The sequence below is a fragment of the Aristolochia californica genome, unplaced genomic scaffold, assembly GCF_029961685.1.
Source record: "Aristolochia californica isolate CCGP_79_NKW_82.1479 unplaced genomic scaffold, dmAriCali1.0.hap1 SCAF_8, whole genome shotgun sequence".
Taxonomy (NCBI): domain Eukaryota; kingdom Viridiplantae; phylum Streptophyta; class Magnoliopsida; order Piperales; family Aristolochiaceae; genus Aristolochia; species Aristolochia californica.
In genome coordinates, this window is record NW_027182279.1 from 293747 (window position 1) to 310933 (window position 17187).

At 38.2% G+C, this 17187-nt stretch overlaps 4 protein-coding genes and 1 pseudogene across 6 annotated transcripts; 2 read left to right on the forward strand and 3 right to left on the reverse strand.

Moving 5' to 3' along the window:
• Nucleotides 1-450: 450 nt before the first annotated feature.
• On the forward strand, nucleotides 451-1323 carry LOC137939144 (kunitz trypsin inhibitor 5-like). Its single transcript, XM_068784348.1, has one exon. It carries the CDS (start codon nucleotides 638-640, stop codon nucleotides 1298-1300), a length of 663 nt encoding a protein of 220 aa, XP_068640449.1. The 5' UTR covers nucleotides 451-637; the 3' UTR covers nucleotides 1301-1323.
• On the reverse strand, nucleotides 1301-3346 carry LOC137939143 (uncharacterized). The gene is made up of 2 exons (XM_068784347.1): nucleotides 2956-3346; nucleotides 1301-2449 (listed from the first exon to the last, which is right to left on the reverse strand). The coding sequence occupies exons 1-2, from the start codon at nucleotides 3311-3313 to the stop codon at nucleotides 1545-1547; spliced, it is 1263 nt and encodes a 420-aa protein (XP_068640448.1). The 5' UTR covers nucleotides 3314-3346; the 3' UTR covers nucleotides 1301-1544.
• A 693-nt stretch (nucleotides 3347-4039) lies between these two features.
• On the reverse strand, nucleotides 4040-8127 carry LOC137938635 (uncharacterized). Of its 3 annotated transcripts, none has more exons than XM_068783604.1 (6): nucleotides 7946-8127; nucleotides 7045-7202; nucleotides 5767-6628; nucleotides 5569-5674; nucleotides 4843-5054; nucleotides 4040-4446 (listed from the first exon to the last, which is right to left on the reverse strand). In XM_068783604.1, exons 3-6 carry the CDS (start codon nucleotides 6528-6530, stop codon nucleotides 4173-4175), a joined length of 1356 nt encoding a protein of 451 aa, XP_068639705.1. In that variant the 5' UTR covers nucleotides 6531-6628; nucleotides 7045-7202; nucleotides 7946-8127; the 3' UTR covers nucleotides 4040-4172. The 3 variants fall into 3 exon arrangements, with proteins under 3 accessions (XP_068639705.1, XP_068639706.1, XP_068639707.1); XM_068783605.1 differs by lacking the exon at nucleotides 7946-8127 and adding an exon at nucleotides 7766-7858; XM_068783606.1 differs by lacking the exon at nucleotides 7946-8127 and having other exon boundaries at nucleotides 7045-7329.
• Nucleotides 8128-8515: 388 nt separating this feature from the next.
• LOC137939169 (26S proteasome non-ATPase regulatory subunit 6-like) lies at nucleotides 8516-16918 on the reverse strand (annotated as a pseudogene).
• LOC137939170 (signal peptidase complex subunit 1-like) lies at nucleotides 13371-13652 on the forward strand. The gene has a single exon (XM_068784385.1). The coding sequence runs from the start codon at nucleotides 13371-13373 to the stop codon at nucleotides 13650-13652; it is 282 nt and encodes a 93-aa protein (XP_068640486.1).
• Nucleotides 16919-17187: the final 269 nt, after the last annotated feature.

Genomic DNA, 17187 nt, shown 5'->3' on the forward strand with positions numbered 1-17187 from the left:
TTCCTCTCTGTTTTCTTCATTTCCCTTTCTAAAATAGCGCAACATCAATTTATATGAGCACTTTGATAAAAATCAGAGTCCAAGAGAGCAATTACCATAATAGTGAATAAACTTAAGGGTTAACTAGAGTCACCTTCGTGATAATTTTTTAAATTACATTAATCTTAATGGAATATCAGTACCAAAACACGCTCCAATAATGGCTTATCGGTTCATAAAGAGAACAAAGCCTTCTTGAGGTCTAAATGAGCGCAACGAGCAGATTTCTCCTAGTTTACCAAATGTGAAATGCTGGCCCCTCCCAAGCTAAACGACGCCCATAAGTTCGTCGTTTGTATCCTTGAACACTGATTGAAGTCACATGGGATGTTAGATTTTTCTGTAAATTCAAAGGTCGGCTCGTGAATTGAGATCCCTTGTTCGTCTCTCCAATCGACTGAATCGTAGCCCGGAAGTTTTCCTTCATTTTTTATTACATTATCCGCCGTCACCCATTTGCAGTTTTTTGATCTAGATCAACGCCTACGACTATTATCAACCTCTCTCTCACTCTAGTCTAGAGCCTCCTCTCCGTATAAATATATGATGGATACAATCCATTTTATCTGCTTCATCAATCGTTCGCTAAACAGCCGCTATGTCCACCCGGCACCTTCTATCGGCGATACGCCTCCTGTTTCTTTTATCCGCATGGCCTCCGGCATTGAGTGAGGCTGCCACTGGCAAAGCCGTCCGCGACATCTCAGGCAAGAAGCTCCTCTCGGGTGCTGAATACTACATTCTTCCGGTCATCCGGGGCGGCGGCGGTGGATTAGCTCTGGCGTCACGAAATGGGACTTGCCCACTGAACGTGGCCCAAGAGGGCTCCGGGGTCTCTGACGGTCTACCCATAAAGTTTTACCCGGTGACACCCGGCGAGAAATCCGTACATCAGGGGACGGATGCCAACGTGGTGTTCTCGGCGGCAACCATCTGCGTGCAGTCGACGGTGTGGAGGCTCCAGGGTCCGGACCCAGGCACGCAGCGGAGGTATGTGGCCACTGGCGGCGTGACTGGAAATCCAGGTCTAGAGACACTCAGCAACTGGTTCAAGATAGAAAAATATGGAGAAAACAGCATTGACTACAAGCTTGTTTTTTGCCCGAATGTCTGCGACTACTGCAAGGTTATTTGCGGGGATATCGGCGTCTTCGTGGACATGGGGAAGAGATGGTTGGGTTTCACCGATACCCCCTTCCCTGTCATGTTCAAGAAAGTCGAGGAAACAACAAGCGGATGTCCATGTAATCAGAAGAAATAATACAGAGTATTTTTTAGTTTCAATACTGGATGTCTTTCCTCATTATCATGTATGAATTTACAACGCAATAACCATATATATTTTTAATAACTATGAATCAGACAAACGATGGTGATGAACATGGTCAAGAAATTAACCTCTCCTTCAGCCACTTCTGTCAATCCCATGCTGCTGCTAACTGATTTTGGTTTTAATATATAATCTCATGGAGTAAACCAGTTAGAAGCTGCATGTATTGGGGGGGTTAAATAACCCCTTCAGAGGCTAAATCTCCTCCCAGTAAGCTACCGTTGAAGTTCACTCTGCAATACAGAGGAAACTCCAACCCTGCTAGAGCACACTCTGCCTCTGTAACATGAGGGCATGATCTCAGATCCAGATACTCCAGGTGTTTGCAGACTTCCAGAAGCAAACTGACCCCAGAAACTGTAATCTTTGAGCACCCGCTAACCTTCAGGATCCTCAAAACTGATTCAAACTCTTGTTTGTCCAATCCCGAAAAAGCCGTATCTGTTACTTCATGACAGCAGCCGAAATCAAGAACCTCTAGATTTCTACAATGTGCGAAGACACTTCTCAAGGATGAATCTGATATATTTGGGCACCAATCCATCCTTAAGTTCTTCAGACTGTTTCCACAGGCTGAAGCCAGACACTTTATGGGTTCATCGGATACTGACCGACAGCCTCCAATGACTAAGGAATCCAGATTCCGGCAGTTCTGGGCTAAGGAAAATATTGAGTCATCCCCCACTGCATAACAATCCAACAGTTTTAGAATCTTCAGAGAGGAGCCACAGAACTGGGAAACCTTTGAGATCCCCAAATCCCCAATCCTCATGCATTTGTTGAGGTCTAGATACTTGATACGGCGACAGCCATCAACAAGAACTTCAAGGCCTTCGTCATTTATATTGAAGCAACCCTGAAGTCCCAGTTCTTCCAGATTACGACAGCCTCTGGAAAGAGCTTCTAGTAGTCCATTGGTAACAAGTTTACAGCCTGCAAGATGTAAGCTCCTCAAGTTGGGGCATCCCTCGGCAAGAGCAACCAATCCCTTGTCTGAAAGCTTTCTGCAATAAGAAACGTCCAGAGACTGCAGAGATGGAAGACCCTTCCCAAGAGCCATAATTCCAGTGTCACTAATTCCTGCAAAAAGCAGAAGAAAAAAAAGAAAAAAAAACTTATTGGAACCATGAAAGATAAAATAGTGTTCCAATCACATCAGAGCGCTGAGATAATATATATGAACTTCACTGCTGTGGCTTCAAAGTACGCTTAAAATGCTGCAAAAAACCCAGACGCTGGTAGTCACATAAGTTCAATTGGCCAAGACATGAAAAGAACTGCAATTATGAAGTTGACTACAAGGAGCTGCATTTCTAGTCATAAACGATTCAACCAGATGATAAGCGAAGTATACCAACAAATAAAAAAGTAAAAAAGAAAAAGTTTTTTTCTGAATCAAAATCTCAGCTTTGTAACAAAAAAGAAAAACCAGTATGATAAGTCCGTAAAAAATCCAGCGAATGCATCTGGGATCGGCCATTTTACACTTTTACAATCTGAATAGTAAAAAAACTGCACATATGAAAACACTCACAAGCACCTCAGAGTGGAAAAAGAGAACTGAAGAATCAGGCGGAAATTCGAACCTTTACAGTTCTGCAAATTGAGGATCCGCAAACAGCAGAAACCAGAGGCAACAACGGAGAGATCGGAGTCAGTAACACCCGGATAAAACGATCTGGATATGGACTGAGAAAGATCCAACTCCCAGAGACGAATAAACCTGGCTGCCAATTTCCGGAGCATGAGCGGACCGGCTCTGGCACATAGCTTCTTCCGCTCGGTGCTCTGCAAATTGAGCCAGCGCTTGCAGACGAGGCCGAATACATCCTTATCCTTCTGGGTATCCAATTTGGCCAAAATCGCCCGAAGCTCGTCGTCCATCAGGCATTCGTTGATGCAGACGGTAACTCCATCATTTTCAACTTTCCGGGCTTCCGCCATCGAGGTATCAACAAAGACTGAAGGGGGGGGGGGGGGGGGGGGGGGGGATCTTGAATGCTCGATCTATGGAGGGTCTGCAGTGGTAGGTAGACGACGGCGAAAAGGCCGAGCTCAGGTCCTGAGCTCTCCCTTTCGGTCTTAGCTAGAAAAATATTTATGCAGAAAAAGGACTCATCACTCCGGTGACTCCCTCCCCGTCGACGGCGTATTGGATACGTCAATACGATACGGAGGGGTGGATAAAGATAAAATCCTAAGATTTAGGGTTCGTGCCTCTATCTTCGGTGCTTCATCAAACTAGGGTAAGAATATAGAGGCCTATAAGGTTTTTTTATACGTAGTGAAAACCCTAAATTATTTGATAATTTTCCATTTGTATGATCCCTTATACTAACTATGTCCTAACGTAACAAAATTAATATATATATATGTTTATTAAGATATGATATTTATAGCTTAATCCGACCAAAAATCCAGAAAAAATACGTATGAGAGCCAGTGACACTCATGATCGTCATCCTCGCCACCATCAACCACCTGTTCAGGTTTGTCTACTCCATCTCAAAACAAGAGCCGCCCGTTCCACATCTCACTTGATAGATATCGACTGTTAATACAAACCCAATATCAAACAATTTATTTTCTTTGTTCTAGCTTCTGTCTTTTCTTAGAAACAATACAGTGAAAGAGAAATGCTGAACACTGACTTCCTTTGTACTTCTTGAAAATTCCAAACTGTTTGATTGTAAAGAATAATATCACATAACAGTTGTTAAGGTTATATGTTAGTCCATGTTTAAAAAATGATAAACAATGAAAAGAATGAATCAAAAACACAGTCCGCTCCTCTCATCAATTTTTAAGAAGAAGCGCACTTGCAAAGAGGGAAAACGCAGTCCTCTAAGAAGGTGGTGAGCTGTGAACTGTAGAGCTCAGGAGAATTGCGGAAATGATCAACATGGGGTGAAAATACGAAGTTGCATGCCCTCACATTGTGTCCAGCTCTTCGCTGCTCCTCTATGAATGTCTCCACAGATTTCGCAGGAATAACCCGGTCTGCGGAGCTGTAGATGTATAACTGAGGGCACCTTGGCTGCTCTGATGTGAGTGTATCCAACACATCAGATAACCTCCTGCAACAGATACCAAAATACATAAAGCTTTTATCAGGGCTAATTCTTCAACAATAAAATATATGAAGAAAACGCACACTAGAAGCAGACAACACCGGCACGTGAATAATTTGATCTGATTAGCCTGATTAACTGTTCTACAAAATACAAAACTTCCACAACCTAGGAACCCCCATAACCATCTGATTATATCTTAATAATGAAAAAATGGAACTGCAGTGTGGTTCATCATGTTCAGCTCAATAAAACTTAAGAAGAAATCTCAATTGGAGCATAAGCCTCTTCCCACTACTAATTCCCATTTTGTTAGGCACTGTTCCCATCAAGCCCAGATTCTGCTTCCCTCTACCAAGTGAATTTTCTTAGCTACCATCAATTACATACACTAAATAGTACCTGTTTACAGAAGGGAGATTCAGGACGACCGAGAAGAATTTTTCCAGTATAACAAGCAAAGCTTGTTCCACAACGGGAGGCTTGAATTCTACAGCCGCGGTGCTATCATTCAACTCTTCCACCCCCACTGCTCGATTGCAGGAAGCATGGAATCCTTTTGTAGCAATACTCTGCTTTTTTAAAAATGCAGCAGAGAATCCTGAAGCCCAAACCTGAAAACAGGAAAAAGTAATAGAAGTCAAAATTAAATAAATAGACAATCATGTTTCCATAATTATTAATTAAAGTCCCAAAATAGGAACACTCAGATTCTAGAACATTGATTTTGAACTAACCATGCTCAAGACGTCATTAATGGAAGTTTCAATACCGACAAGCATATGTTAACACTAATAAATACATTGACAGAACTTAACAGTAACTTCAAACAGCAAGCTGCCTCGATATAAACAACCAAAACAACAGAGAGTACTACATGTTCATCCAAATAGCAGCATTTAGATGCTAGCACCAAGTTCAGTACATGTAAGCCCACAAACAGGATGCACAAGGAATGACATAAACCTACTGTTTGCATATAATGGTTGGAGTAAAGAAATAGAACCTGCCTTAAGAAATCGTGGACACATTTATACTCTTTTTTTTTCTTAACTTGATTTATTCTTGGTGTTTCACCTCAAATTAAAAAGTGGACCACAAATATTCACCCAGAAAAGTAACTTTCACCTGTGGGTCTTGGGCTGCAACAGGTGCTGAATCCACAATGCAACCTTTAATCTTCTCAACTAATGAGGGATCTTGCTTCTGAAACTTCTCCAGAATAGCACCGTAACTGCAAGCAATAACAACACAAATTTAGACAACAATTTGCATATACACAAAGACACACACACACAAGCACAGGGTAGGTAGGATACTACTTACGTGAGCCAACCAGTGTTACTAAAAGTATGAAAGACCAGCTTCTTCCCCGGCTCTTCACTCACCCAACTGGCTAGGTGGTCAGCGAGTGAGTCCACATTCTGTTCTGCTTTTCCACCAACATTGTAATTGATGATGTCTGACATGGGAAACGTAAAGGTTACAACATGAAATCCCCTGGAAGTGTACCACTCAGCATATGTCTTAAGATGCTTCTGTTTGGCTCCCAACCACCCAAGTAGAACCACAACAGTTTGAGATTTCTCAGCCAAGCAACCAGAATTTGATGACATGCCCTCAGCGTTCACCTTCGGTAAATGCCATTTGTACAAAGGCTCCGAAGGAGGAGGAGAAACAGCGGAAGGCCTGAATTCAGTTGAGTGTGGAGGCTGAGCAAAATTCACAGACCGATATAATTTGACAAGAGCAGGAGAAGCAACAGGTGGTGAGGAATATTGCAAAAAATGGTTTTGGTTTTGTGACGATGGGACTCTCAAGTGAGGAATAGGATAGTTAATACTATCTAATGGTATATGAATACTAGAAGTAAAAGAAAGTTGGGAAAGATTAGGTAATGAAATTTGAGATAGCCAGGGCTTCAATTTTTTTGAGTGAAAAGAATAAATATCAGATGGTTTTGTACAGAGAGAAGAATGGGGAGATGTAGAATTTGATAATTTCTCAGGAAAATCCAAAGAAACAGTAATCACGCCAACAGCAGCCATGACAATTAGAGGTTGACGGATTATTCCTGATAGGGCACCCATTGCCGCAAATAATTTCTGGTTATTATACCCTTAATGGAAAAATGAATTGATAGTGCTCTATCCTTCAAGCAAAATAGAGAAACCAGCAGCCGAAATCCCTGAAGAAGAAAGAAGATGTTAAGAAATACGTCTAAAGCAACAACAGATTTATAGTGGCAATAACTCGTTCATTCAATAACAACATTTAGGTCGATTAACTCTTCTTAGAGAAAGTAAGGAACGAGATAGTTGATGAAAATATGGGTCAAATCAAATTAATTGACTTTGGTCGGCTAGGTGGTGAAAAAAAATGGATGACAAAGCCCACGAGATAATTGATGAAAATACGAGTCAAATCACAGTAGCTGATTTAGGTCGGCTGAGGGTAAAGAAATAGAAAGACAAACCGCATTATCTCATATTTACAAGTCAGGTCAAGAGGCTCACGTAAAATTGAGGAAAGAGTCTTCTCTTCTGACACATGAGAAGTCCAGATAAGAAGAAGAAGAACAACAACAAAGGCATGGGACCTTACCGGGAACGAGATAGCGCTGGCTTACGATGGACGAATGATGCATTCAGAAGAACCAGGCTGCCAAGGATATTGACAGCCTGGCCATCAAGAATCAAAGTCCTCCAGGGAAGAAGATGCTAGTCACAGAATCAGCTCTCCCTTCGTCTCCTCAAAGTTTTCTGCGATTCAGAAAAAAAGAAAGAAAACATACGGAAAGGCTATCAGTCATCAGTAACAAAAACTAACGCCATATAAAACAGGGAATCCTAGTTATTCCTGATGACTAAAAAACACTAAAACGCCGGGAAAAAATTAAGCACCGATCTTCTCGTGGAACACGGAGATTCCCATCAACCAAAATAAAAATAACAAATTTATGCCCCTAAAAAATACAGTAAATTAGGAAAACAAATCAGATGGTCTAGAGAAACACGTCAAAGCGGGATAAACACATAAAATGCGAAGCCCCAAAAAGAAAATCAAACTCTTAGCCTAATGAGCTCTCAATCCAAAATCAAAATATTACCGTCTTGAGAGAAAGAAATCCAAAATTTTGACAACGAAAACAAAAAATAATCGAAAGACCCCTTTGCTCGAAAACACCAATCCGGCACCTACTCAACTAACAATGGAACACACGGTCAAAAGACCCAAAACAGATATTTGTAACAACAAACCGCGACCTCGCGGCCGAAAGCCCTAAAAACAACACATAAATCGAATCAAAAGAACCCAATTTGACCTTCCGAAATTTCAAATCCAAATCCTCCTTCGCCAGAAGCAAGAAACAGTTGGGAGAAGAACGCGAGACGGAATAGGAAAAACGACGCTTAAAAGTTAGAGCATTGAACCGCGTTCTCTTGCCCAAATTCGCGTGCCCTCTCAGCTATCATCACATTAATTAAAAAGTTCCAAAACTTACCGGATTCGAAAGTTCGAATGGAGGGAGAACGAAGCAAGAGAGGGAATATGCGTCAGATATCCTACGCTGATGCTCACTATTTATGGCGGGTAAAGGTTTTGATGGGGATGGATGGCTTCCCAGATTCTTGCCAAAGAGTCCGAGATTCCGCGACTCTCCGAACCTTCCGGGAAGCAGACGGTCCATTGGCGGCCGTCTCTTCCGTTTTGACGGCCAGCGTCGCCTCAGTGGGCCCGAGAGTCACGAGTCAACGAGATTACTGTAACGTGTACAAACAAACTGAAATAAACAGAATTTGCACTCTACGGCTTGGAGGGAGATCTTTCATATATTTCGAGATCGTAGGGGTCAAAAAGCCGGAAGCTTTCAGTAAAACAGACCGAATTCACAGTGCTTTAAGATACAAATAGGAAAAGGAAATCAAATGGAGTAAATGGTTCCTGATTCACGCAAAATCACGAGACCAGAGTAGCCACTTGCATCAGTAATCCAATTTTAAGCAAACTGAAAAAATTAACTAAGGTTGAAAATTCTAATCAGTATTGCTCTAAAAAGGTTAATGCTACATGGCCAATACTAAACCAATGAAGTCATCATTCTTTAAAGAAACAAAGATCAGATCTTGGGAATATTCTTACAAATCAATCACCCTAGACAACTTCTGGATTCGGTTCAAAAGAAAGTCTCCTTGCTTGATTGTTGCTTGGTACAAAGCATTTTTAGCATCTGGTCGATTTGTTTCCAGGATGCCAGCAACCTTGTCAATCTTACAATGTAGTTTACCTGCAGTTATGAATGTGGACAACTCCCTGTCAATTTAGAACATGATGTCAAATTTCCCCAATATTCTTAAACAGCAGGAGGCCATATGGTTTAAACCACAACGTCCAACATCCATTCCAGAAAGGATAACATTAATATTAAATACTCACAAATCAATGAAGTCCACTGAGACTCCAAATGCATTTGCCATTACTTCAATTGTGACGCTTTTGTAAGACTCCGAAAGCTGACCATAGACTACTGCTCGCACTTCTCGCATATAGTAACGGAAATGAGGATGCAGATAATTATCCATCTTGATTTGCTGTGTCAAACCAGCTAATAAAACCAAAAGAGAAAAATATAAGCCAAAAAAAGAAAAATATTCAAATGAATCTAATAAAATTCCAGTGAAGCCACATAACATCCTCCTCCATAAGCAGGGAAAATTTTCCAATGTAAACAGGCACAAGGCATAAACATGAGACTCAAACATTGTTTTTTGAATTATAACATGACACTTAAATATTCACATACCAAATGCCAGAAAGAAATCCTTATACTGGCATCCATAAAGAGAGTTAAGAAAGCTCGAAAGATTTGGGATCTTTCCAATAATTGCCAGTATCTCTGGTGCATCAGCCACCTGCCAGAGGTTCATTATCAGTATCCAATGATAAAAAAAAGGTTTGGAGCCTAAGCTTAGTAATCCATCCTATAACTTAACCCTGTCAAGTCAGTCATGAGTTTAGTACCTTCTCTTTCAAGGACACCCTGTCAAGTGAAATAATACTTGTCGAAACGGTGTAAAATATAAAGGTCGTATAGCGGAACAGTTCATAGGTTGTGAAAGTTGACATAGAATCAAGAAACAAAGTTGCTGCTTTTTTGAAATTTCTGGATGCCATGCAGTATAGACCTTCATAAACCTTCAACCGGTTTTTCCTCTCCCAGTCACCTCCTTCTTCAAATAAACTGGCAAATTCAAATTTTTGAAGAAAAAAAAGCTCTAGTTACAAAGGACAATAAACATAAAAAGAAAAACATAAACTCTACATACTTCTTAGCTCTATCAATGCTTTTGGAGATCAGCTCAAAGTCCATATAAAAGAAACCAATTTGCAAGGTGTGAAAGACCAAATCCATCTTCTGACCCACCGCAACTGTTTTACTTTACTTTCAGTTGCTCCAGAGCCTTCTCCTGCAAAGTGTGGAGCAGAGTCAATGCACACTAAAAGGTTCAAAGCAAGTGAATTCGATCAAGTGTACATATTAAAGACATGGAGGGCAAGAAACACACTTTATCACTGATTCGGATGTGAAACAGTGCTTTAGATAAATGGGCTTCACGAACTTCTGTTTCTCCTAAATTTAGTTCAGCATCGGCAATCCTGTCAAAGAAAAACTAGGTAATAAATCAAGTGATAATGTGAATAAAACATTCAACTGCTTAGTAAATGAAGTGATAATTCAAAAAACACCCATGTGCCTAGTGAATCAAGTAATTATCCATGAAATATCCATCTGCTCTCAAATGCCACATCCTGTGTAGAAAATTAGTATGCTACTGACCCAAGGCTGCCAAAATTACTGAAATAAAGGTGAAGAACAAGACTGCAGTATAAATAACCCATCTACTAGTTTCTCAACTCTAACAAATACCTATTTATCAAGTACTAAGAGAAGAACTTATTTTTCATGTGGTGTTTTGTTACTGGCAGTCGCTAGTATGAGAGGAAGAGTCATTAAGAAACTATTCTCAGCAAAAAGAGACAGTAACTATGGTGCTCCAGCAACCAGAAAAAAAAAAACTTGTATTAATTTTAAAACTCGTCTAAAACTCAAAGCAGATTCACCTACTTATTGCTTAAGTATAAGTAATATAACCAAAATATAACCTTCCTAGGACTAAACCTCCCAATTACAATTGAATTCTGACTTAGTAAGATTTCTGGTTACATAACTCAAAATATAACTCAAAACCACTTGTTAGAAAAGATTTCTGGCAATTAACTTAAATAGAAACTACCAACAATGAACCTTTATGATTTTCATGAATTGACTATTAATAAACAAAACTAACAACCAAACTTTCCTAAACTCTCCTAGTTGGGATTTATTAACAAACTAAGAAACTTTATAAAGTGAAAAAATACTGACTTTCCCTGTATGGAAAAATAGAAAGGTAACTCACTTATCATCAAGTTTTTTAAGGTTCTCCTCAATTTTTGCCTTCATTGATTCCAAGAGCACTGGATCTAGCCCAAACACTTTGTCAGCAACCAGTCTCTCGTACAGTGGTGCCATGTCTGCTTCGGTGGAAAAGGACACACCGTGCATGAGGTCTTTGTAAGACATTCAAAACTAGAATACAAGAAGCCTGCCCTACTTACCATCGGCTTTAATGGAGGTAAGAACCTCCTCTTGGAGATGGACCTTTTCAATGTCCTGTACATCAGAATGTTTGAGAAGGAAGAGCTTGTGCGCTAGTACAAGGTGAGGCTGCTGTTCACCTTCTTGTCCTTCCATTGTGCTTCAAAGATGAACTTCAGGGTGTCTGAGTTGTAAATTAACAATGTTTTGAACTGGACCATGAGTAGTCAGGTGAAGAAGGAAAAAAGAAAAAGCATAAGATAACCAAAACCAAAATACAGAATTGCACCACATTCATCTTATGAATTGTTTTGGGGGGGTTAGTCTATAATGAAGTGTAATGAATTCCCCCCGCATTATTTAGGTCATCACAAATAAGGTGTTAGTCCAGAATGACTTGAATTGAAGTGAGATAACACCATTTCATCTCCTCAGGCAAAAACGACGGAAAACTGATTCCGCCCTTTTTTTCAAATCATCCACTTACTGCGAGCGACAGCGTCGCTTCTTCCCCTCCCCCCCCCCCCCCTCGAAACTAAAAATCACGTTCATTTCCTCTTCTCCTCTCCTCTCACTCAGCCTTCGTCTCCCGACGAATTTTTTCGCCGGACTTCTTCTCTCGTTTTCGCTCTCTCTGCTCCTCTCGCTCGGCTCTCGTCTTCGTTCTCTGCTCCCTCTGCTGTCTCTGCTTCCTCTCTCTTGTTTTCTCTCGTTTTCGCCCCATCTCCCTCTCTCGTCTCTTTCTCTCTCGGCCTTTCTCTTCCCTCTCCCTCTCTCGTCTCCCTCTCTCTTTTCCCTCTAGGCCTCCATCTATTTTCACTCTCGGCCTCCCTCTTCCTTCTCGTTCTCGCTCTTCTCTTTCCTCCTCCCCCGATTTCCTTTGATTTAACCTATTCCGGTTTCGATATCCGTCGATTTCCTTCAATCTTCTTCGATTTTCGACAGTTAGGCGCCGATTTCTTCCATTGGGCTTACATTTCCCCATTCGGCGGTGATTTCCCCTAAATTTCAGAAGGTAATCCAAAACCTTAATTTTTTTTTTCACCTAAATTAGTGTTGTATTTGAGTTAATTTTAATTTATGTGCGTAATTGATCTTGATTGTGGCCTAATTGTGGGATTTAGGGTTCAATTTCGTCTTGATAGGGTTTAATTTCGGGATTAGAGTTGGGGTTTGGGACTTTTAGGGTTTTAATTTCTGCAGATGCCCTTTTATCTTGAAAGATACTTGATAACTTTTCTGATATATTTATTATTTTTTAGGCTATTGTTGTTACTCGCACTGTCTATTCTGCTTCCTCTCTTTTCACTCATATATCTTACTCTATGATAAAGTTTTATTCTTGGTACTGTTAAACTAAAAGATGAAGAGGAAAAAGAACAAGAAGAAGAAAGAAAATTGAGTTAAATGTCTACTGTTCTTTTTTTCCGGTGTTTTGGCTTTCCTATATTTGAATAAGTGGTAGTATACTAGAAACATGAATTTATTTTTGTAAATTTTATAGCCATTATTAGACCAAGGATTTTCAATTTGTATTAATTACTATTAACTTGTCTAAGCTCAATGGTTACTCACTGGTGTTCTCTTCTAGGTCCTCAAGGCCCACAGTTGCAAAAGGTCTTGGAAAGGCTAACTAGGCAGCACACTATTCCAAATGTTTTTATTGGTAATCTAACCCTTTGCAATGCCTCCGCTCTGATGACAAATTTTCCAAGTTGATCTACATTTTTAGACATGTCAATTTGGTGTATTAAACGCGTGTCAGATTCCAAGCATTCTTCTATGGTAATATAGTGATGTTTTGGACCACCCAAAAGTTTGAGTATCGATATAATGTATAGCACTAGATGATTTGGTGCTCTGTTTATTGTGTATGACATGTTTTTCTTTTTTCACCTGCCCCTTAACTGTATACATTGGATGCATAACTCTGCAAATTTTGTGGCTTGTTTTTTTGCTGGGGAAAAATAATTTTTTTTGTTTTGATGATACTAAGATGGCTTGTCCAAAGGGTCAAGTTTTACTTTTTGTATTTCTCTTCTTTGTTGTTATCTAGCAATTTCTTTTTATAGATGAAAGTTTAATTTATGAGGAACAAGTGCTATACTGTTTTAAGCAATCAACTGCCTGCTATACTTGCTCCTGTCACTGTTTGGCATTTGTATATCTGCATGTTTTCACATACAACTTCACCATATTTCTTTTGGATATTGAACAGCTGAGCGAAACGGACCTGTTCTGCTTCTTGAATCCCTGCTCTCTCCGATCAATCCATCTTCGCACAGCTAAAATGGATTGGCAAGGACAGAAACTGACGGAGATGTTGATAAAGATCATGCTTGTTGTCCATGCTGTAGTGGCATTTGTTGTTGGCTACACATTCAGTTCCTTCCAAATGATGCTTTTGATCATTGCTGGTGGAGTTCTCCTGACAACATTGGTAACCGTTCCTGATTGGCCCTGGTTCAATCGTCATCCTCTCAATTGGCTGGATCCAGTTGAAGTTGAAAAGAATCCAAAGCCACAGCCTCCAACTTCTAAAAAAAAGACCTCTAAGCATCACCTGAAATAGGTTTTGATAAACATGCCAATGTGTTTTAGTTTCAAACGTTAGTATATGCTTTGGTTATAAACAAGTGATTGTCACCTGATGATTCATGTAGTTAATGGTTGGATTATATTCGTACTTTGTTTCTAATCTAAGTATTGAATCATATCCGTACAATGTTTTGAACCTAAGTATCAGGTTTGTTTTATTGGATGTTTGGTTGTATGCATTCAGAACTTTATGATGAGGAGTTTGAGACAGTTTTCATGTCGCTGTATAAAAAAAAAATATTTCTTTTGGATATAATTCTATATGTTGTTTTACTTGGTGACCAGGTTGTTTTACTATATATTATGTTATTAAAAAATAATTTATTTATTAATTATATTCATTTATGTTATTTTCAACTGTTTTATGTACTTTAAATAATTTATTCTAGTCACACGTAATTAGTATATTAATTTATAATAAACTGTAATCATTAATTGGTTTAATTATGCAATTGCTATAATTAATTAAATAATTAGGTTTATTTATTATATTCCCTTATGTTATTTTTTAATTTTTATTAATTTTATATAATTTATTATAGTCACACGTAATTAGTATGTTAATTTATAATGAATTGTAATCATTAATTGGTTAATTATCCAATTGTTAAAATTAATTAAACCATTATGTTTATTTATTATATTCCCTTATGCTATTTTTTAATTTTTATTAATTTTATATAATATATTCTAGTCACGTAATTAGTATATTAATTTATAATGAATTTTAATCGTTAATTGGTTAATTATCCAATTGCTATAATTAATTAAACCATTAGGTTTATTTATTATATTCCCTTATGTTATTTTTTAATTTTTTTAATTTTATATAATTTATTCATGTCACACATAATTATTGTTTTAATTTATAATAAACTATAATCATTAATTGGTTTAATTATACAATTGTTATAATTAATTAAACCATTAGGTTTATTTATCATATTCCCTTATGTTATTTTTAATTTTTTTATTAATTTTATATAATTTATTGTAGTCACACGTAATTATTGTTTTAATTTATAATAAACTATAATCATAAAAGGTTACTCATTATCTTCTTTATTTAGAAAAGGACACTGAAATCTATTTTCCAAGCACTAACACTGGAATCTGTTTTCCAGCCACTTCAACTGGCTTGGACTAACACCCAAACATGAGTTGAAGTGGAAGCAATTCATCTCACTTCAACTCAATTTTCCACTTCATTGTGGACTAACCCCCCTTTTAGGAATCACTACATGTATGACTCATCAAGAAAAAAGAAGTAAAAACCGATAAAATCAAACTTAGTCAAGAACCAACAGACAAACGCCATGTCAAACATATAGAATTCAATGCACCGTAAGAGTTTAGTTATTAATTTATTTTTGGATTAAGTATGCACATACAAGATTTTGTTAAGACATACCAATGAAACACAAAATATGTAAACTCCAAATCTAAAAACTGTAGTTCTCAAAAAGCCAAATAACCACTCCATCAAAAATCCCATTTTCTGCACAGACGAGAACCAAAATATTTCAAACCCATCAGGTGCTAAATCAATCGATTTAAACGAGAATTACAACAACTCTACCCCGGAAAAGGAGCTGGTACAGGAAAATCAAAGAGAACGAGAGAAAAAGGAAAACAATAGTAGAGATGGAAAATATTTGGCACATTATCTTTCTCTTAGATGCTACTGCTTCTGCTCAGCACCTATCTCGGACCTCTCTCCTCTCAATTACAAAATCACCTTTCACCTAAGAAGAATTTTAAAATGCCTGATTCCTCAAGGTTGACACCCTGAAGTGAAGGCTTGAATGTTTGGGTTTTCACTTTTCAGTAGGGCTCACGAATTTGAGGTGCACTCGCAGGCATCAAGAAACTCGATACTCGTGTGTGAGTAACGAACGGAAGAGAACATCTATCATGATTACTACTTTTACATGGACTCGGTATATGATATGAAAGAGTTACATGCGAAATCTACCTTTTACTTGTCTTGCTGTATTTTCCTAGTTTTAATGCTCAGGCCATCATTGGAACCACTACAATGATCAGTAAAGAGAGATTATGTTAAAGATGGTTTTTGGTTGTTTGATGGTAAATAGTCATTTTTGCTCGTTTTTTACAAATACAGGGAAAGTCACTTCAGCTATTTATGTGCATGACTGCCTCTTTCAAGACACAACAATTAAGTTCTGTAGTAAGATTTCTTTTTCCTAATAAAAATTAATTTTATAAGATGCCACATGTCTTTATCTGAGTTTTATTTGGATTTCGTTCTATCCTGCAATAAGCTGTTCCTTTAGTAAGTTTTAATATTTTTAAAATATTGAATGACATTTCATTCATTGACTAATAATATCGTAAGAGGGAAGTCATCCATTTAAACAGGGAAGACGTTCCTAATTACAAGAGATGAGCAGCCAACACCTAATAAGAATTTATTCATTGTCCAAGCTTTTGAATCAGTCTCATTATAGTTGGAAATGAGAGTATGACACTTCTCAGCCAACACCAGAGAATTGGACTTATCATGTCGTGAGGTGGCAGTATCATTTTGATTGTTTACCTATCCTTGCATGATGCCAATTGTACGGGCAACAGGGGTCCTGCAGAAGCAATTATTCCAGTTGTGGGTACCTGTGGTTTTACTTGAGAAATTTTTCTCCTGAAAAATATTTATTTAAACTTTCTCAATGCCTTTACATTAAAACGCAGGAAGACCTTATGTTTGTTTGTGAAGTTTCTGCCATATTCATACCTTTTAGATGACTAATGGAGCTCATTTGAGATCTTTATCCTAAATATTCTAAATAATTTCCTCAATAAAAACTATGATAGTTAAGGAACCTACTAATAACCTACTAATATTCAAACCAACGAGAACGATGATGAAATGTTAAAAAAAAAAAAAAAATACTTGAGAACAGCGAAAAATGAAGAAATCATGTGATACACTACGGTTTTCAACATAAACGAGCGAAAAAGAAAAAAAAAAAAAAAGAAGAAGTAAATTTAGGGTTACCTGGCCGCTTGGAGAGAAGAATCAGTTGTTTGTCGGCGTTCAATGCTCCTATTCGGCTATCTCACTTTCTTCCGTTTTACAGGAAATATTAAACGAAACTCAAATGGCAGCCATACAGAGAAACAATGACAAAAGGAGAGAGAGAGAGAGAGAGAGAGAGAGAGAGCGGAAAGGAAGAAAAATAACTTACTTCGTCGAAATGGAAGAGATGCCGTGGGCGGGCGAGAACGACGAATGGCAGTAGGCGTTGGCAACTATTCCTTCTCAGACAGTCTCACAACTTTTTAAGTGCCAATTATGCCCTTATCCCTTTCATTTATTTTTACTATTTGTTTTTTCTCCATTTAATAAAGAAATGAATAAGGGTATTAATGTAATATAAAAATATATAATATGAACAGGGTCGGGTTTTGGGGTTAAACATTACTAAAGCAACCCATCGGCAGCCATACAGAGAAACAATGACAAAAGGAGAGAGAAAGAGAAAATGGAA